The sequence below is a fragment of the Rutidosis leptorrhynchoides genome, chromosome 10 (genome assembly GCF_046630445.1).
Source record: "Rutidosis leptorrhynchoides isolate AG116_Rl617_1_P2 chromosome 10, CSIRO_AGI_Rlap_v1, whole genome shotgun sequence".
In the NCBI taxonomy this organism is placed as follows: domain Eukaryota; kingdom Viridiplantae; phylum Streptophyta; class Magnoliopsida; order Asterales; family Asteraceae; genus Rutidosis; species Rutidosis leptorrhynchoides.
In genome coordinates, this window is record NC_092342.1 from 325267110 (window position 1) to 325289499 (window position 22390).

The 22390-nt window shown below is 34.4% G+C and overlaps 2 protein-coding genes and 1 non-coding gene across 3 annotated transcripts; all 3 read right to left on the minus strand.

Annotated features, from left to right (window-relative positions):
- Window positions 1-290: 290 nt before the first annotated feature.
- Window positions 291-451, minus strand: LOC139873805 (U1 spliceosomal RNA). The gene has a single exon (XR_011767524.1). It is a non-coding gene; the product is annotated as a U1 spliceosomal RNA (small nuclear RNA).
- Window positions 452-1902: 1451 nt separating this feature from the next.
- Window positions 1903-21078, minus strand: LOC139871304 (metal tolerance protein C4-like). Its single transcript, XM_071859031.1, has 14 exons — window positions 21066-21078; window positions 20095-20136; window positions 19944-19995; window positions 19715-19850; window positions 19567-19622; window positions 19206-19317; window positions 19074-19131; window positions 18865-18979; window positions 18510-18633; window positions 18207-18308; window positions 18051-18123; window positions 17889-17956; window positions 2252-2312; window positions 1903-2167 (listed from the first exon to the last, which is right to left on the minus strand). Exons 1-14 carry the CDS (start codon window positions 21076-21078, stop codon window positions 2040-2042), a joined length of 1140 nt encoding a protein of 379 aa, XP_071715132.1. The 3' UTR covers window positions 1903-2039.
- Window positions 21079-21201: 123 nt separating this feature from the next.
- LOC139871306 (uncharacterized) lies at window positions 21202-22113 on the minus strand. Its single transcript, XM_071859032.1, has one exon. The coding sequence runs from the start codon at window positions 22111-22113 to the stop codon at window positions 21202-21204; it is 912 nt and encodes a 303-aa protein (XP_071715133.1).
- Window positions 22114-22390: the final 277 nt, after the last annotated feature.

The following is a 22390-nucleotide window of genomic DNA, read 5'->3' on the forward strand; positions in this document are numbered from 1 at the left end:
TTAAACATATGTCACCGCTACTATCCATACACCCATGTCAATAAAAACGACCCAGCCCGGCCAAAATCTACCCACCCATTTTACCAGGCTTAGCACAAACAAATAATGTGTACTTATATTTAAAATTTAAATGTAATATTAGTGTTGGCTTATTCATTGGCTTGCAAGTTTTGTTTATTCATCTGGACAAAAGTATATACTGATACAAACAGAGCAATAAACAATACTGATACTAATTTTATAAACATTTGTAAACTTACCAATTAGCAATATATTAAACTTATGAATTGGGAGGGGCTGCGCGAACGCAGGCCCCCACTAACACAAATTATGATGTAGGCTCGACCACTTGGGCCGACCTTAGAGCAGCGCCCCTTCAAAGTGCAATGAAGGTCACTACACTAGGCCATGGGTATTCATGATCACCCATTGACCCCATCCAGGTAAGTGAGTAGTCTATTTTCCTCTTGCCCATTTTGTACTACTCTCATTCTCTCCCTTCTTTATCATACAACCGATGTGGGACCTTTTTAAAAAACAATCAATTAAATGCATTTACTTCTCCTGTTTAGTTCTCGACTTGTTAACTGCCAACTGGTTTTCATCACATTGTTAAAAAACTTGTTATCTCAAACAATAGATTTTTCACAAATTGTATTTATTTTCTGGAGATGGCTATAAAATAGGTATGGGTATGAAACTATGAATAAGTATAATAAAAGACAAAGTTTGGACTTCAAACTGAAATTCATGTTTATGACACAAACAAATTCTTCAGTGTGCATCAGTAGATGAATATAAATCTCTTTGATGAAGGAGTTTAGTTTAACTTTTCTTTTTTTGTCCTTTTCTATCTGTTACCATTAGCTTTTATGCTAAATTGCTAATGAAGTTTTAATCTCGCACATTTTGGATAGTACATAGCTGATCAGAAGGTGAGCTTTGTATCCAAGATTCAAAGGTGAGTTATGCATGAAACCCAACATTTTCAGGTAAATTATAAATGGTTCTTTGCTTAAAATCTTCCATTCCAAATTTTTTCTTTCACCATCAAACTCGCACTCCCTATGATATGTTATAATTTGTTTGTTATCTGCAAATTCTTCAAAATGTTGTCATATTATATGATCACCTTTTTCTTTGTTTATGGTGTACAAAATCACCTCTTTCTAATGAACATATAGTATATAGTTAAGTAATCACAAAGTATGTCATGCGCATGTAGACAAAGGTAAAGTGGGGTTTCTTGGCTTTTTACCCTATATAGTTTACTAGTTTACTTCTTCTCAAAGCTTTGGTTTTGGTCACAATCATTCACTATTAACGACACCAAAATATGTATTCATTTTAGTGCTTGTCAGGCCTAAACTTAATCTAACATGTTGGATTTTTCGGTGTAATTCGTTGAACCCATGCTGCCAACACAAAGAAAGGCAGATGTACACGCAGCGAGTATCATGATAAGTAACAAATCTTCTAAGGGGAAATAAGATTTACTAAACGATGAAATGGTACAAAGAGGCGAAAATGATGAAGGGCAGGGGGGGCGGGCGCCCCCGGTGGATTTTTTTTTTCAGTGTAAAAATTTTGGGTTTTTCGACTTTGCCCCCGGTGGATTTTTTTTTTTAGTGTAAAAATTTTGGGTTTTTCGACTTTGACCCCGGTGGATTTTTTTTTTTTGCCCCCAAACCTACATATTTTGCCCCAAAACCTTCAAATTTTGCCCCAAATTCTCCAACTTTTGCCCCAAAATCTTCAAATTTTGCCCCAAAATCTCCAGCTGTTGCCCCAAAATCTTCAAATTGTATCCAAAAAAATTGCTACGGTTTAAAAAAATTTTTTTGCCCCCGGTCAAAAAAATCCTAGTTTCGCCTCTGGTACAAGATAGATTAATCACTTCTTTGATTTTTACTAATCCCATTTCTTTAAAACCTTTTCTCTGCTTTTTACTCCAAGAACAATATAGATCAAAATCCAACTATTCACATTTACACAATAATTATGATAAAATATTACTCATAAATTTTGCAATGAGAAACCTATTCAGGGGGTGAAATAATTGGATTGTGGACCTCAATATCCACATATCTAATGCCGGGAACAATTTCCTTTATTTCCATCTCAAGCCTATAAATTTCGCTCCCTAGAGCCTTAATGAACTCTGCACCTATAATCAAACATCAATATAGTCAATGGCAAGTTCCTTATTATTTGAATGAAACTTGCAAACAATCAAAGTATAACTACAAACCATAAAATGACATGATTTTATGAATTCCTGCACGATCCTTCTCCTTTGCAGCATTGCGTATCTGTAAGGGTTAAATAATTCATGCCCTTTAGGGTTTATCATTGATCATATATATAGTACAGATTACAAGAGTTATACATGGACACAAATACAAATATGTAAAGTAGATCTAGACTTATTTAAGCTAATCTTGTCCTCTAAGTATATCACATATCTTGTCCTCCAAGTATCTTGTTATTATCGCTAATACCCCCCCTCAAGCGAATAGGTGGGGGACCAACATGAAGCTTGGCATGAAAAATCTCAAACAATGGACGTGGAAGACTCTTAGTAAAGATATCTGCTAGCTGAAGTTGTGATGACCCGGAAAATTTCGACTTTGAACCAAATTCTCGATATGGTTTAATATTTCTGACACGATAAGCAAAGTCTGTAAAACTGAATCTCAAAATTTTTGAACTACTTTCATATATTCAAATACCTTTCAGTTGTTCTTGACGATTCGCGAACAATTATATGTATATTGATACATATATATATACTATAACTTGAAAACGTAACAATGTATTAATTGTTTGATACCGTACATTAAACTTATTGGTTTAAATATTTATTTGAATATATATGATAAGTTGGAATATTAATTGTATGAATAACTTGCGACGTATATTTAAAACGTGTTAATGAATGTTGAAAATATATATTAACTTGGTCATAAAACAATTTGTTATTATATATATATTAACAAATTGCGAGACAATGATTTTGATAAGGCTAAAAAGGAACATATATTTCATAGCAATATCCCTCCTAAATAATAGGTTTTCATATGTAATTGTATTATATTTTCATTGTAATTGTTTAAATAAATAAGTGCGAAGACAAAAGGCGAGAACGAAGATTTGAAGACACAAACGTCCAAAAAGCTCAAATGTACAAGATACAATTCAAAAGGTTCAATTTATTGATGAAAAACGTCTAAAAATGACAAGAGTACAAGTTACAAAACGCAAAGTACAAGATATAAACTTGTACGCAAGGACGTTCGAAAATCCGGAACCGGGACATTAGTCAACTATCAACGCCCGACGCAATGGACCAAAAATTACAAGTCTACTATGCACAAGAATATAATATAATATATAAATAATTATATTAATTATTTATATTTTATATTTATATATTTATTATGTCGACAAGCTAGGAGCCAAAAGTTTGTGAGCTGGATTTTCAAACTCCACGACTCGCGGAGTTTGAAGGCCAAAAACTCCACGACTCGCGGAGTTTGAAGGCCAAAAACTCCACGACTCGCGGAGCTATCATGAATCAAAACGCCTATAAAAGGCCATGCATTCGTTCGATAAAAATATAATAAATAATAATAATAATACTCTGTAATAAATAAATAAATAAATATATATATAATATATATAGTATAGGGTAGTTTTATATTAGATTAGTTCGAGTTATGTAAAGGTTATTTTACAGGTTTTTGAAGTCGAAATTCTGTCCGTGTAACACTACGCGATAAATACTCAATGTAAGTTATGTTCTCCTTTTTAAATTAATGTCTCGTACTTAAGTTATTATTATGCTTATTTGAGCCAAAGTAATCATGATGTTGGACTAAATATTAAAGACGGGGTAATTGGGCTTTGTACCGTAATTGGGGTTTGGACAAAAGAACGACACTTGTGGAAATTAGACTATGGGCTATTAATGGGCTTTATATTTGTTTAACTAAATGATAGTTTGTTAATTTTAATATAAAGATTTACAATTGGACGTCCCTATAAATAACCATATACACTCGATCGAACACGATGGGCGGGGTATTTATATGTACGAATAGTAGTTCATTTAACCGGACACGGGAATGGATTAATAGTCTATGGACTTATTAAAACAGGGGTGAAATTATGTACAAGGACACTTGGCATAATTGATAACAAAGTATTAAAACATTGGGTTACACGCAGTTGATATCCTGGTATAATTATTAAACAAAGTAATAAAACCTTGTTACAGTTTAAGTCCCCAATTAGTTGGAATATTTAACTTCGGGTATAAGGATAATTTGACGAGGACACTCGCACTTTAAATTTATGACCGATGGACTGTTATGGACAAAAACCAAACGGGCATATTAAATAATCCAGGACAAAGAACAATTAACCCATGGGAATAAACTAAAAATCAACACGTCAAACATCATGATTACGGAAGTATAAATAAGCATAATATATTTTATTTCATTTTTCCTCGTACTTTTATTTATTGTCATTTTAATTATTGTTATTTATTTTATATTGTTATTTAGATATCGTCATTTACTATACGCTTCGCTTAAAATATAAATCGACAAACCGGTCATTAAACGGTAAACCCCCTTGTATATATTATTATATATAATTATATATATTTTGTACAAATATATTTGTTTAAAAATATAGTGTGCAATAAGCCCGCTCTCTGTGGAACGAACCGGACTTGCTAAAAACTATACTACTCTACGATTAGGTACACTGTCTATAGTGTTGTAGCAAGGTTTAGGTATATCCATTTTGTAAATAAATAATTAAAACTTGTGTAATTTTAATAGTATTTTCTTGTAAAATTTAATAGTATTTTTTACCCCTTAGCTTTAACATCAAGTTTTTGGCGCCGCTGCCGGGGACTCGGAGAAACTCTATATTTTTAATTTATTTTTGTATAAATATATTTATATATATTTTTAGAAAAACAATATAAAATTAAAAAAAAAAAAACGAAAATGCAAACTCCACGACTCGCGGAGTTTGCAGGCTTAAAACTCCACGACTCGCGGAGCCGCCCTGACGCGCTGACAGAAACCCTATTTTCGCTTTAATTACGGTGTAATATTATTTATTATTATTTTTAAACCCTAATTACTTAATTAGTTTAATATAATTAGTTTTAATTTTTAATTAAATTGTATTTTAAATTTTAATTAGTTTTATTTATATATATAAATTAATACTTTTATAAAATAAATATATAAAAATAATATTTTTATAAAAATAAATAATTTTATCAAAATTTAAGCTTATTTTTATTTTTGTATCTTTTTAATCGGTTAATCGTAATATTTGTATTTTTATCGTTCGTAATCCTAGTTTTAAGTTTAGTTTGCAGTAGATTATTTTTATTTCTAGATTTTTTAGGCTTTACCGTAAAATCTCTTAAATGCTTTTTCTTTAGATTAAGATTTAGGCGCTTTAGAATTTTGCGACGCCGTTTTTAGATTTTAGTGCCTTTTTAAGTTATTGCCATTTGGGATATAGTATTTCTTTTAAGCTTTAATATTTTAAGACGCAACTTTTAATTCTTAGTTTTTAGTTTTTTTTTTAAGTTTCGACGCGCTACTTTCTAATTTTTATTTTTTGACGCCTATTATTTTTCGACCTTTTATTTTTCAACGTTTTTCGACGCGTAATCTTTTTCTTTCTTATTTCTCGACACTCTAGTTTTTAGGACTTAGAAATTTTCTCTATTTCTTATCTAATATCTCAAACGGAAAGAAAAATTATTTAAGTGGTTAAATTAATGGACGTTGACAATTTTCTGTTTCGTAGTAATAGTTGAATTTGTTAGTGGCTGAGTTGTGAGCTTCCGATTTAAAGGGTTCTGGCTCCCTGCTACATCTTTTGGCTATTCGAAACGTGGACAAAAGCAGAAAAGTCTATTAATTGGACAACTTATATACATTTTTCTATTTTTATAACTAATAGGATAATTAGTAAATGCACCACATTGTAGCTAAAATTTGGCCATCGCAATAAAATGGAAAATTTTGAAAACAAGGCTATGAAAACTCTTTTTGATATCCAAAATCAATTAAATCAATACTCTCAAACGGGTGTTGATGACAATTCGTTCGGTCAATCTTGGATCACGAATGACGAAACAATAACTGGTTGTGAAATCTGTGGAGATTATCACTCAACATGGGAATGTTATTATTACGTTCCTATGGAAAATTACGCACCCATAGAACCTGAATGGAATGATTATGAAGAATACAATTCAAATTGGGATTATTCTCAAGAATATATCCAAACTCAACAACCAGAAGACGAGGAAAATTATGTGCCTGAAAATTCTTTAGATAATATGAAAATCAAACTCGAAGAACTCAATGCTCAAAATGAACAAATGAGAGAGTTTATAAACCGGCAAGCTGAAACTCTATCAGACTACACACCTGTTGATCTGAGGAGTATTGTGCAAGAAAATCTCATATCATCGAATTTTGATGAATTCGAGAGCTCCGAAATCACCAACTATCCCGATGATACTTTTTATTCAGTTTTACCAATTTCACAACATATCGACACATTAGCCTCTACCGACAAAATCATCGATCCATCAATGAATGAAGAAGAAGTAAGGGTGACAAATTGGTACTCTTGGGAAAACGATAACGTTGAAAATTTTACCCCCGAGACCAAAATGGTGAGACCAATAAGTACCATTAATGAAGAAGAATTTGCTTTGATCCCGAAATTCACCATTCCACAACCTTCCAACCCAATATTCTCAATAGACGAGTCATCCACTGGAAATGAACTACGAGCTGTAATAGATAATGGCACCTCAGATTTTACCCAATTGGGTAATAGAGGTGAAAACTTTGATCCCGAGAATGAACGGAAGGAAATGTTAGGAATTGTCCACCCTATAATATGTATGTCGGTGTATATCGATCCATTTGACCAAGAACCAGAAAAGAGATATATCCATTTACTAAAAGCTACACTTAAAAAAGAATTAAGTAGTGACAATCGGGCGAGTCTAAACTTTAAACCCATTGATATATTATACACCACCTGAGATGTAAATAACTGGCTCACTACTCTAATTCGTGGAACTTATTCTACCGACTTCACATGTCGTCAGCTAAGTGTGGGGAAGTTTAACCCCACTTAACGTTAAATCAGGGGTTCGGGTTAGTGCATAACTCGTTAATAAAAATGCATGATGAGTTAGGGTAAAAGACGTATTTTCAAATATTAGATAACAATTCAGAAAAGCAACCGTTTTTGAAGAAAAACATGTGTGATAAAACAAGAAGGAATGAACGATGAGGCGCGCCATCTATCATTCGACGAGCTTTGTAATTACAAACTGGGTATTTTTAATCACTTTTCTACACTTATCACCCTCGTGAATTTATAATTAAAGTCCGATTTCATGCAAATGAGGGCATTGCATGATCTCAAGTGTGGGGAAGGGTTATAAATTCTCTCGGGTTTATACTTGGTTTATTTGCCAAATTTTGTGAAAATTTTAAATAATTTTCAACTAAATGAATTTAAAATCATGTTTATATATATTTATGAACGGTGAAAACTAGGTGTTAATACCGAAATTATCGTTACCTCGGAAAGGACATAAATTGAGAAACAACCCAAAACGCTTGAATTCATTTAAAATGGAATATAAGAGAATAAAAAGGCAAAGAACATAATAAATAAAAGCCAAGTGTTGGGAGAATATACCAAGTTATTCAAAAAAAAAAAAAATATCTATCACATGTTTCCGTAAAGTTATTGCAGGTGCTTTTGTTTTGGACTAAATTAACTGTTTTACCCGATGAAAGAAAAGAAAAAATGGATCTACACGATGAATCAATTCCATCATTAAAAGGAAGTAAAGTCTTCCGAAAAAGACACGCGCTTCTTGATTTAGGTCAAGAAGTTGTCGTCCAGACCAGCTGTAGGTTGACGAAAAATCTAGAAAAGTCATCTCTAAAATCAGCAGGAAATCCACGGACCTCAGCATCAAACAGGGTCGCCAAGTGGTCAGACTTATCCTAACTATGAGAGGATCTGTCTCGTAAAATGGGGAGGACGCCGTGCAAATTAGCTTGATAAGACTAATGAATCAGGCCCCCAGAAAGGATAATCTCCTTTTAAAGATTAAAAATCAGCTTTTAAGACTGATATTACTCAATCCTTGAGATTGACCTTAAAGATTAAGAATTCAAACTAATGGAATTCAATGATATCTAAACTCGAGCTTGAACGAGAAAATATTTTGATCAAAATTATAAACCGATTTGTTTTCTGAAAACCCATTTTCAATGCGTTCATTACCATTGAACGTAAAATCCTAGGAATTCACCTGAAATTCATTAGGTCACCTGAATCAAATCGGGTGTCAACCGTAAGAACGGTGGTTGCATAGCATGATCGAAGACAGGACCTTGTGCCAGACCGAAAAATCATAGGATGATCTTTACTATTGCTCCTACAAAGGATAGTACTAGCATCCGACACGTTTATAGACCATAATCAAAAGCAAGTCACGGGACATTGCCTTAACAGTTGCTTGTTCATCGCTTTCCTTTACAACCGGACGGTAGTTTATCGAAAGGTAATATACGGAACAAGTGAACTGGACGTGTTGCTTTCCTAATACAAGGTTAGCAAGTGGGTAACACAAAACCACAAGTGTTGAGCTAAAATTTTCAAATCTGAAACCCACACAACCCACAAAAATATTTTGCAAACACCGGTGAAGGGTTATTCCGGAAAACTTGTCTAGGGTAAAAGCTAGATTGAATTTTTAAAAGATCAAATGTTTTCATAAAGATCCAATTTCCTTAAAGGATCTAAATTTTTATAGTCGTGTGGGACTGTAAACCACATTGTTACTATCATTGTTTATACCGCCATCTCAAAATCACTGATGTACAAAGTGTGAAGAATAAAGAAGTGATTCGTGTGATGTATTATATTATTTGAAGTTATGTATTGCTTGAGGACAAGCAACGCTCAAGTGTGGGGATATTTGATAAGGCTAAAAAGGAACATATATTTCATAGCAATATCCCTCCTAAATAATAGGTTTTCATATGTAATTGTATTATATTTTCATTGTAATTGCTTAAATAAATAAGTGCGAAGACAAAAGGCGAGAGCGAAGATTTGAAGACACAAACGTTCAAAAAGCTCAAATGTACAAGATACAATTCAAAAGGTTCAATTTATTGATGAAAAACGTCTAAAAATGACAAGAGTACAAGTTACAAAACGCAAAGTACAAGATATAAAATTGTACGCAAGGACGTTCGAAAATCCGGAACCGGGACATGAGTCAACTATCAACGCCCGACGCAATGGACCAAAAATTACAAGTCTACTATGCACAAGAATATAATTTAATATATAAATAATTATATTAATTATTTATATTTTATATTTATATATTTATTATGTCGACAAGCTAGGAGCCAAAAGTTTGTGAGCTGGATTTTCAAACTCCACGACTCGCGGAGTTTGAAGGCCAAAAACTCCACGACTCGCGGAGCTATCAGAAATCAAAACGCCTATAAAAGGCCATGCATTCGTTCGATAAAAATATAATAAATAATAATAATAATACTCTGTAATAAATAAATAAATATATATATATATATATATATATATATATATATATATATATATATATATATATATATATATATATATATATATATATATATAGTATAGGGTAGTTTTATATTAGATTAGTTCGGGTTATGTAAAGGTTATTTTACGGGTTTTTGAAGTCGAAATTCTGTCCGTGTAACACTACGCGATAAATACTCAATGTAAGTTATGTTCTCCCTTTTAAATTAATGTCTCGTACTTAAGTTATTATTATGCTTATTTGAGCCAAAGTAATCATGATGTTGGACTAAATATTAAAGACGGGGTAATTGGGCTTTGTACCGTAATTGGGGTTTGGACAAAAGAACGACACTTGTGGAAATTAGACTATGGGCTATTAATGGGCTTTATATTTGTTTAACTAAATGATAGTTTGTTAATTTTAATATAAAGATTTACAATTGGACGTCCCTATAAATAACCATATACACTCGATCGGATACGATGGGCGGGGTATTTATATGTACGAATAATAGTTCATTTAACCGGACACGGGAATGGATTAATAGTCTATGGACTTATTAAAACAGGGGTGAAATTATGTACAAGGACACTTGGCATAATTGATAACAAAGTATTAAAACATTGAGTTACACGCAGTTGATATCCTGGTGTAATTATTAAACAAAGTAATAAAACCTTGTTACAGTTTAAGTCCCCAATTAGTTGGAATATTTAACTTCGGGTATAAGGATAATTTGACGAGGACACTCGCACTTTAAATTTATGACCGATGGACTGTTATGGACAAAAACCAGACGGGCATATTAAATAATCCAAGACAAAGAACAATTAACCCATGGGAATAAACTAAAAATCAACACGTCAAACATCATGATTACGGAAGTATAAATAAGCATAATATATTTTATTTCATTTTTCCTCGTACTTTTATTTATTGTCATTTTAATTATTGTTATTTATTTTATATTGTTATTTAAATATCGTCATTTACTATACGCTTCGCTTAAAATATAAATCGACAAACCGGTCATTAAACGGTAAACCCCCTTTTATATATTATTATATATAATTATATATATTTTGTACAAATATATTTGTTTAAAAATATAGTGTGCAATAAGCCCGCTCCCTGTGGAACGAACCGGACTTACTAAAAACTATACTACTCTACGATTAGGTATACTGCCTATAGTGTTGTAGCAAGGTTTAGGTATATCCATTTTGTAAATAAATAATTAAAACTTGTGTAATTTTAATAGTATTTTCTTGTAAAATTTAATAGTATTTTATACCCCTTAGCTTTAACATCAGATTTATAGAAGTAAATGACCAAAACACTCGAAAGTTTAAGATACACTTTGAATGATATAGTTTATTGATAATTTAAGATTATATTTTGACAAAGGTACGAGTCACAAAACGTAAATTGCGAGTTTTCTAAGCGTACGAAAATGCGTTCGAGAAACCGGAACCGGGACATAAATCGAGTGACAACATACGAGTCATCGGAACGAAAATTACAAGTCAACTATGCACATGAATTTAATATAATATATAAATAATTATTTAAATTATTATAATATATATATATTATATAATAATATGTCGACAAACAAGAAAACAATAACATTTTGAGCTGGATCAGGCGGCCATGCGATCGCATGGAAAATACACTAAAAACCCATGCGATCGCATGGGCATCAGATTCCAAAAAGTTGCCTATAAAAGTCCAGTTTCTGCTCGAGTTTTATTTACACATACACTACTCCCTTTGTAATATTATTATTATTTATTATTTATATTTATATTATTAATATTATTATTATTATTATTATTATTATTATTATTATTATTATTATTATTATTATTAAGATTATTATTATTATTATTATTATTATTTATTTTATTATTATTAGTAGTATTATTATTATTACTAATTATATCACTTAAAATACTACGACGAGGTCATGAGCGTGTCACTTTCAAAATGGGTTTTCAAGCGGGATAGAGCTAAGGAAACTATGTGTTATTACTAAGGAGGTTTTGGGTATTGTTCAAGTGTTTTGCTCGTGAGTCAAACTAGTATTTATCATCTCCGTTACGTCTACGTACTTTCCTACAATATTGAATCTCAATATTGATACGTAAGCACTCATATTTTATCTTTTATATATTAATTGTGTATCCATGTCTAGTGCTCGAGTATATATATTTATACATACGTGTATGCTAAATTTCGTCGTTAAATAGTTTATAATAGATCACGAATTAAATACATATATTATTGGTAAAAGGTATATGATATACATGTTTTTGAAAAGCTGGCGAAAAATCAATAACTTTTCATTTAGATATCGAATAGTTTCGATGAACGAATTAAAAGATATGATCAACTGAATTATAATTGACGTTTATTGAAATTGCTTTTGAATCTGCAATTAATATTTAAACAACTTGTTTGTAAGATTGATAAATTGGATTTTTGAATATTATCAACCGAGTAAATGAATCCTTATATAAGGTACGTCTCGTTTTGTTGAACTATTGTCAAAATTGACTTTTTGAAACGACTTTGGATAACTTTTGTATGTCGATCTCGAGCATTAGGATTGTGATACACTATGACCTGACCTAGCTTGATAGACATTTATTAACCAACATATGTTCTCTAGGTTGAGATCTACGATTATTTGATATTCCGAGTTTCAGTCACATTTTGGTGAACGACTTTATATGCTGCTAAGGTGAGTTTCATTTGCTCCCTTTTTAATTGCCTTTGCAATCTATATTTTTGGGCTGAGAATACATGCACTTTATTTTAAACGCAATGGATACAAGTACATACTAAATTCTACACCGAGTTTGAACCGAAAATCCCTTAGCTTTGGTAACTAGTAACTGCCGGTTATAAGAACTGGTGGGCGCGAGTAGTTATATATGGATCCATAGGGCTTGATATCCCCGTTCGAGCTAGAGCACTAGCCTTTTAACGGACGTATGCTATTTGAGAAGCGTACATGTTGGTTTACGTGTATTATTAAGATGATTATACAAAGGGTATAAATTATATATACGTTAAGTTTAGTTACCAGGGTGCTCAATTTCGTAGAATATTTTGATAAACGTTTCTGGATGAAATAACTGAAATCTTGTGATCCACCTTTATATACAGATTATGCGAAACATTAAAACTATGAACTCACCAACCTTTGTGTTGACACTTGTTAGCATGTTTATTCTCAGGTTTCCTAGAAGTCTTCCGCTGTTTGCTTATATGTTAGACAAGCTATGTGCATGGAGTCTTACATGGCATATTTTTCAAGAAAACGTTGCATTCACCAAATCATCACCATGTATCTTATTTTGACTGCATTGTCAACGGAAGTACTATTGTAAACTATTATTTACGGTGATTGTCTATATGTAGAAATCATCAGATGTCGAAAACCTTTGATTTAAATATTCATTTATGATATGCCTTTTCAAAAGAATGTAATGTTTACAAAATGTATCATATAGAGGTCAAATACCTCGCAATGAAATCGATGAATGACGTGTTCGTCCATATGAATTTGGAGTGATCGTCACAGAAGTGTAGTAGGCACAAACTTTGTGTACAAGCGACCGGAAGAGATAAGTTCCCGGATGAAATGATAATCAATATCAATGTGCTTCGAGCGTTTGATAGAAACCAGATTTTGACTTAAAACAGAGCACTCTTGTTATCACAAAGAATCGTTGGGCGATCAGGTGGAAGAACATATAGCTCACGAAGTAAATGAGTGATCCAAATTATTTCAGCAGTAGTGTTAGCGAGAGCTCGATACTCAGACTCACAACTAGAATGAGAAACAGTAGGTTGTTTCTTCGCACTCCAGGATACAAGGTTGCCACCCAAGAAAATAGAATAACCATAGGTGGAACGCCTTGTCTCAAGACAACGTGCCCAATCAGCGTCCGAATATCCAAGTAAAGTTGGTGATGATGTATGCGAAAAAATTAGCCCATAAGAAAGAGTACCTTTGACGTAGCGTAGAATACGTTTAACAGCTTGAAAATGATCAATAGTCGGAGCATGTAGAAATTGGCTCACTTGATTTACAGCATATGACAAGTTAGGGCGCGTGATGGTAAGATATTGCAAGGCACCAACAAGGGATCGATAATGAGTAATATCCGTAAAAGGTTTCCCCTTAGACGAAAAAGAATCGGTGGTAGCTAAGGGAGTTGCCACGGGTTTAACATCAAGCAATGTAACCCTCGTGAGCACATCATAAGTATACTTCGTTTGGCTCAAAAATAGGCCAGAGTCAGTGTAGACAACCTCAAGTCCCAAGAAGTAACTAAGACGGCCAAGATCTTTGATGGAAAATTCGTCATGTAGTCGCAAGATAAATTTTCGAATATAAGTATCATCATTGCCAGTAAGTATCAAGTCATCTACATAAATGAGAAGATAGAGAAGACACGTACCACGTTTAAAGACAAATAATGAGGGATATGCGCGACTACAAGTAAACCCAAGACGAAGAAAAAAAAGTACTAAGTCGTTGAAACCATGCTCGGGGAGCCTGTTTCAGACCGTACAGAGCCTTCTTTAGCCGACATACATGAGAAGGACGTGAGGGATCAAGAAACCCTGGTGGTTGCTCCATAAAGACTGTCTCAGTTAAACGACCGTTAAGAAATGCATTTTTAACATCAAGCTGATGAAGCGGCCACTTATGAAGAGTAGCAAGTGAAAGAACGATGCGGACAGTGGCGGCTTTAACCACTGGACTGAAGGTAGCCGAATAGTCGAGGCCAGGTATTTGTGTAAAACATTGAGCCACGAGACGAGCTTTCAACCGATCAATAGTACCATCCGAGTGATATTTAGTGCGAAATACCCATTTGGAACCAACAACATTATAGTGTTTAGGACGAGGCACAAGTTCCCAAGTAGAGTTAGCACGTAAAGCAGACATTTCTTCGCGCATTTCCGCGAACCATGCAGGATCTTTAGAAGCTGACTTGAATCCACGAGGCTCGGTATGTGTAAGTAGCGCATGATGAAGTCTAGTGGAAGCAAGCTGAGCAACGTCAAGAATATATCTTGGTTTAAAGATCCCTGCCTTAGCACGAGTAACCATCGAATGACCAGGAGCAACATTAGCAACATTAGGTGATGGTTGCGTAGGAGTAGGTGTAGGACTCTCTGGATCAAGAGTAGCAACAGTAGGTGATGATGCAACATGTGTGGGTTGTTCATTAGAAGAAGGTAAGCTATCATCATGACATAAAATGCAAGAAGGTGTGGCAGCCTCTACAATAGATGGCAAAGAACTATCTGTTGATGTTGGAACAAAGGTAGCTGAGTCATCAAAATTAGAAAACACCAATGATGCTAAATCCGATTGCGGAACAGTCCCAGAAAAAGGAAAAACACCTTCGTCAAATTGAGCATGACGGGTAATATATATGCGACCCGTAGAAATGTCAAGACACCGATAACCCTTATACTGTGTGCTATAACCAAGAAAAACACAAGAAATGCTGCGAGGTGCCAACTTGTGAGGTACATAATCTCGTAAATATGGAAACACTCGACAACCGAATGTTCTAAAATTATTGTAATTCGGAGTTGCACCAAATAGTAGCTCATAAGGGCTCTTGGAGTTTAAGCCAATTGATGGAAGACGATTGATAATATATGTGGCGGTAATAAAGGCGTCAGTCCATAAAGAGGCCGGTGCACTTGCATTAAACATCATAGCTAGACCGGTTTCAGTGATGTGGCGATGCTTGCGTTCAACACGCCCATTTTGTTGCGGAGTGTGAGGGCAAGAGATGCGATGATGGGTCCCATTCTCTTGAAGCATAGAACGTACATGAGAGTTCAAAAATTCTGTGCCACCAGCACTTTGAAATATCTTGACTTTGCGAGAAAATTGTGTTTGAACAAATAACAAAAATACTCGCAATACATCATAAAACTCCGTTTTGGTCTTTAGAGGATAAAACCACGTAAACCTTGAAAAATCATCAACAAATATAACATAATAACGGTATCCATTAGTAGCAATAACAGGCGCAGGGCCCCAAAGATCACAATGAATTAAATCTAAAACACTGGAGGAACGTTTTTCATTAATATCAAAAACCAAACGTTTGCTCTTAGAAAGCTCACAAGACGAACAAAGACCCGGTTTCGGTAAAACAGAAGTAACCGATAACCGTCCTAATTTATTCAAAAGAGAAATAATACGAAAATTAACATGCCCTAACCGGCTATACCATAATTCAAAAGAACCACATGAACGACTAGTACGTATATGAGAAATAAATGCTTGTTGTCCACGTTCCAATATGTATAGATCATGATGTCTTCGACCCGTTGCTAGAACCTCCTTTGTGTATCTATTCTGAAGGAGAAAAGGGTTTTCAGAAAACAAAATATCAACGGGATTATCGTTAGTGAGCTTGCTAATAGATAACAATTTTTTTGTAATAAATGGGACCACAAGAACATCAAGTAAATTAATATCTTTGGAAAAAGATAGATTGCCATGATGAGATATAAACAAGTTAGCGCCATTACCAACTGTTACTTTGTCTGTACCTGTATACGGAACAGAAGAGTCAAGTGTAGAAGTCGACGGCGTCATATGGGCGGTGGCACCAGAGTCAACATACCAGTCGGGCGAGTTACTTGTCACGTGACAATTAGAATGAAAGGCCTGAGCTAAATTTGCATCCATTGACTGAGTACGAGTGGCATACGAAGACAACTCTGGACAAGTAGAGGCATAGTGCCCGTTGGTGCGACATAACTGACATTGTGGAGTTCTTCTGCCGCGTCCTCTTCCATACGAATTATTATAACCATGGCCTACAAAGCTACGACCCCTACCACGAGAGGTGTAATTGTTGCTTCTGTTGTTATTAGAATTTGAACGAACTGTAAAGGCAGCTTGAGTTGGCGAAGTTGTTTGAACCGAGTTTAAAAATAACTCGTGACTCTCAGCTTGAGAGCAGAGATCATGAAAAGTAGGGCGTGGTTTGATAGTCCGTTGTGTGGTGGAGAAGGTTTCAAAAGAAGGTCCAAGGCCGCAAAGAAAGTAATGACTTTTATCAACATCTTCTACCGGATGTCCAATCGCAGCAAGTTGATCACACACAGTTTTAAACTTCTGAATAAAAATAGATACACTGGTTGTTCCTTTTTGAAGAACACGAAGAGAATCCCTGAGAGTGTGCATCCTGTCCAACGAATTGCTACTGTAAGAGTCTTCAAGAGCTTTCCATACTTCATGAGCAGTTTTTAGTCCTAAAACAATAGACATAGATTCTTCCGAGAGTGAAGATTGTATGATAATAAGAGCACGTTGATCCGATTCAAGCCAAGTAGAATACTCAGGATTAGGAGATTTTACGTTCTCAACAATAATAGTTGGCGATGGAGCAGTTAAAGTTCCTTCAACATAGGGCATTAACTTTTGATAAGATAAAAGTGGTAATAATTGGTGCCTCCATAACAAATAATTGGAAGAGGTTAATTTAATTGTAATCATGTGTAGAATCGTGTTAAGTGATAACGATCCATCAGTGGATGGTGAAGAGGAAGTAGACAAAACCATGATAATATATGCTGCTCGTAAAGTAGAAGAATAAAAATTGCAAGAAGAATAGATGGATCAGTTATTTAAATTATGATCAACCAATTGACAATTAAGAGGTTTTCTCTTGTTAAAAGAACAATTTGTCACCACGTGGAAGAATTGTGGTTGTGACTCAATATCAAGGACAACAGGTGGCAATCAATAAGAGAAGAAAAATTTGCACATGGAGGTATTAAGAGAAAAGAATAGCACCGATGTCGTCAAATAAGAAAAATAGAAAAAGAAGCTTTATTGATCGTGAGGATCGGAAGAATTATTAGGCTGATACCATGTAAGGGTTAAATAATTCATGCCCTTTAGGGTTTATCATTGATCATATATATAGTATAGATTACAAGAGTTATACATGGACACAAATACAAATATGTAAAGTAGATCTAGACTTATTTAAGCTAATCTTGTCCTCTAAGTATATCACATATCTTGTCCTCCAAGTATCTTGTTATTATCGCTAATAGTATCTGTGCACATAAATCATCATAATAATCCTCACCTCAACAAATTTTGATTCATAATAAAAAAATTAATAGACAAAATAAGCCTCTTAAGTTTTACCTTTTCACCCCATTCTTCGAGTCCAGTCCTACTAAGATAGCTCTCGACCAATTGATCACTATTGAAATCTACACCATAATATATCAAATATATTAAAGGGTATTAGCAGCACTTAAGTTATATTTTCATGCGTACTAAAGGATAACGATAAAGAGTTGTCACCTATTTCCGCCATAAATCTAGAGAAACCAGACCCAGTCACCTCAAATTTGCATTCATATACACCATTTACAACCTGCAGTGGCAGGAATTTAGGCAAGTATAAATTGGTCACACTGCACTCGCTAAGTTAAAAGTTATTTATTAGACAATATTTACCGGGTCATTCTTTAAAAACTCAAGAACCCTTTTCTTATCATGATCATCAATTGGTCTACCAATTAATTCACGTGCATTTCTTCGGATGAGAAATATAGCCACCTGCAAAATCAGTTATACACCCATATGACCATAGAACAATATGCTATCGTTGCACACGCGGAACAAGAAACTGATAGTGCCAAGGAACATATATGAGGTGGTTAAAAAAAGCAATATGACACTTTGCAATGAATAATTATAAGATATAAGATGGTCCAAATAAAAAATTACACAGTAAAGAAGTCAACGCAAATAACGTACCCCACCAAGAAGGTTTCCAACAACGATTGAACCAATCGGATCATAAATAGGATTCCCAGTCATTTTCACAGCAACTAATGATGCAGCTGCAATTACAAGCCCAGTAACTGCAGCACCATCCTGCACATTAAATTACATTTAGACGCATACCACAAACATCATATGATAAGCTTGGATTATAGTTAATTAGCAATTCATGAACATTTAACATTTATCATATTCAGTGGCTCTAGTTATCATTTCATGTTTGCAAATCGAGCAGTAATCACTGACAAGTAACACATATTTCAACATATTTCATAACCATTGCAAGCGGATCGATTAATGAGTATTAAAACAATAATCTTTGATCTGTGTCATGACCGTAACCGGTGTCAGATCATGTCCACGCCACATGTAGTCTCTCATTGTCATGCCTTCTATTTCAGCACCTTTTCTCACTGCATGCACAGACGCAACAAGTGAAGCACCTACAACAACAAAGCCCTTGTTTCTTGAAACTCATTCATCATGTGGTACTACAAACATATGCATCTACTAAGTAGTCAAAAATATCAAAGTCACCTTTTATAATTAATGAACCACCGATTACCAAAGCTGCATAAAATATATTTCCAAGGGGCTACAAATATACACATGTTAGATAAGAGGCAAACAGTATTCAGTAGTAACTAGAAACATTCTATACAAAATTACTTGTGAAGTCCACAAATTTTGAACTCCATGTATGATTATGGCACTAGAACCACAACATAAGATTGCGGCAGATATTAAAGGCCAAATAAATCTTTCCATGGAGTAACCATACCTAAAACAATAGAAAACTTGATCAACATATATTACAAACAAAACCACACACTAAAAGATATAACTATAATGTTCAATGAATAAAACATGACAAATATGCAATAAGCAGTAAGGTGTGTAGATTGGCTTTGAAGATGACAAGAGGAACTAGGTGTTTGGAATTTACTTATTTAAAAGTGCTTATCTTCTACATAAATGTAATTGCATATTTCAAGCATGAACATATATGGATGATAAATTGGACACTTACGGATGAAGTGCGTCTGGAGGACGCTTAGAACTGTTTAATCCGTATAATAGAAACGCCTACAACATTGATATTCGTTAACTTAACTTAACTTAATAAAGTAATGAAATGCACAGAATCAAAAATATAAATTGAAATGTATATTAATCACCCGATTTGCAAAATCTGCAGCCGAATGCACAACTTCAGCTAGTATAACATGACTCGAGGTCACAATCCAGACTCCAAACTTAAGTGAAAATATTATGAAGTTGCACCATAGATTTGTGGTTGTTACTGCTTGCTGGCTAGCAACAAATTTTTCACCAATTCAAATACATATATAATTTTAATAATTTTGGTGATAATATTTACCGCCAATAAGGATTACAAATAAATACCTATGATCATCAGCCTCTATCTTCTTAAATATTTTGGGTCTAGTAATAAAACCTGCAAAATCAGTGTAATTAAGGTTAAATCAGTGTAAATTCAAGTTTAAATCAGTGTTATTAAGGTAAAAAAAAAAAATATATTAACAATTGGACTTACTACGGTGAATAGAATAACGGAAATTATCTTCATGATGAATAACTATTTTTTTTCAAAGGCAAGCAAAAATTTCATTATCACAACAAAGAAAACATGAGACCCATTAAGGATGGATCCCAACTATGCCTGGCAAACGGGTTGGGTTGGGTTGGGTTGGGTTGGGTTTGGGTCGGGTCGAAACGGGTTTGGGTTTGAACGGGTCCGGGTCTAAACAGGTCAGAAATTTTGAACGGGTCCAACGGGTCGGGTCAAGAGCGGGTCGGGTTGGGTCGAGACCCATTTTCCCCCGGGTTGACTCGGGTCAAGACCCTTTTTCTTAATTTTTTTTATGTTTCCGATTTCCGTTTTCATTTTCAGACTCGCGTTCCCAAATGAAGTTTTCGGATTCGCAATGCGGAAAAAAAAATTATAAAAAAATTTTCGAAAAAAAATGTTAAAAAAAAAAAAAAAATCAAAAAAAAAAAAATCTGAAATTTTTTTCGAAAAAAAGAAATTTTTGAAAAAAATTTTCGAAAAAAAAAATTTTTGAATTTTTTTTTTATGTTTCCGATTTCCATTTTCATTTTCAGACTCGCATTCCAATTGAATTTTTCGGATTCGCAATGCGAAAAAAAAAATTTTAAAAAAAATTTTGAAAAAAATATTTTGAATTTTTTTTCGAAAACCGCGCTGAAAACGCGCGCCGAAAAACGCCTGCCAACAACTCGCGCCGAAAACGCCCTGCAAAAACCTCGCCGAAAACCGCCTTCGAAAAACTAGCGCCAAAAACGCGCGCCGAAAACGGGCAATGAAAACGCGCGCCGAATTCTTGTGGTGAAAACGGGCATAAAAAACGTAGGACTCATTAGACCCGAACATAGGACCCGTTGGACCCGTCACTTTTTCTTTCTGATATAAGTAGTTCAATTTTGGACCCACAAGATATCTTATCCTTTATAAGTTGAGACCCTATTGGACCCTAATATTAAGACCCAATGAACCCATTTTTTAGACTATGGGTTTGATTTGCCAGGTATAATCCCAACTAAAGTACATGCATATACAAACACGACCAAACTTGAAAAAATTACATGAACACAACCAAATACATATTTGAAAACAGCATATTTAGACTAAGTTGAGGTACACCGCCGGGTTGGAAATCCACGTTAGCCAATCCATATTCTTTCCTTTCAATCTATTGGCAATCCAATCGTACGAAATGGCTTGTATTTCATTAAGAGCAACCGGGCCATTCCATGCTTTGTTTCTGAATACTTTGTTATTGCGGTTTTTCCAAATGAAATACGCACCAATCCATTTAATTGCAAGCCAAATAGAATTACCAATTGAAGACATGGGAACCGAATGATTATTTTCCACGAGGAGCTCATTAATGGTGTAGTAATTAAACGAGCCCATGTTCCACCATTTGAAAATACGCTCCCAAATCTCGCGAGCATGGCTACAAAAAATCAGTGTATGATCCACCGACTCCAAGCTATCATCACAAAGAGGACATCGCGTACTATGAAGATCAATTCCACGATTGTCTAGCTCGACACGTATCGGTAGTTTTTTCTTTATCGCTCGCCAAGCAAATAGTTCCACCTTTTTCGGGACGACCGTATTACGAATTGTTTCCTGATGTGAAGAGAACTCGAATAGAAGCTGATCATCTATGACTTTCGACAGCCCTTTGACACTAAATCCATGGTTGAGATCTAAAGACCAAAGGACCTTGTCGACACTGCCATTATCAATTTTTGCGGATGACAAGATGTTTACAAGAGCTTCTAGTTCACGAACAGCCCTTCTTGGAATTGCACGACTCCACTTCCAATTGAATAATCCTTCAGCATTTAATGTCATACGTTCACGAACAGAAACATCGGGATCAAGCTCGAGCTTAAATAATCTCGGAAAAAGATTACAAAGCTTATCATTGCCAATCCAATGTTCCTTCCAAAATAGAGTTTTGCTTCCATTACCCACTGAATTCACGAAAAAACTCTTGAAGTCTACCTGCAAATTTTCCATCTCCTTTCCTGCTAAAACAATGTTATTCCAAATGCCATACGAGCGGGACAAAGCATCATCCGAGAGCAATCCACCGCTAGCGCCATGGATACTTCGGATAACCTTTGTCCAAAGAGAATCGGTTTCGGTTTTAAACCTCCATCACCACTTCCCACGCAACGATAAATTTTTACCCTTAAGAGACCCAATGTTTAACCCCCCATTCCCATACGAATTTAGAACATGTTTCCATTTAACCCACGAAAGTTTAGAACCCGAACCCGACCCGCCCCGCCCC

Excerpts from the sequence above, each read along its gene's own strand:
- LOC139871304 (XM_071859031.1), bottom strand. Across the intron at positions 19,623-19,714 it reads CTGCAGATTTTGCAAATCGG|GCGTTTCTATTATACGGATT; the intron begins GTGATTAATATA and ends TCAATGTTGTAG. Across the intron at positions 19,318-19,566 it reads CCTCCAGACGCACTTCATCC|GTATGGTTACTCCATGGAAA; the intron begins GTAAGTGTCCAA and ends CTATTGTTTTAG.
- LOC139871306 (XM_071859032.1), bottom strand. The coding sequence starts at position 22,113 with ATGGAAAATTTGCAGGTAGACTTCAAGAGTTTTTTCGTGAATTCAGTG.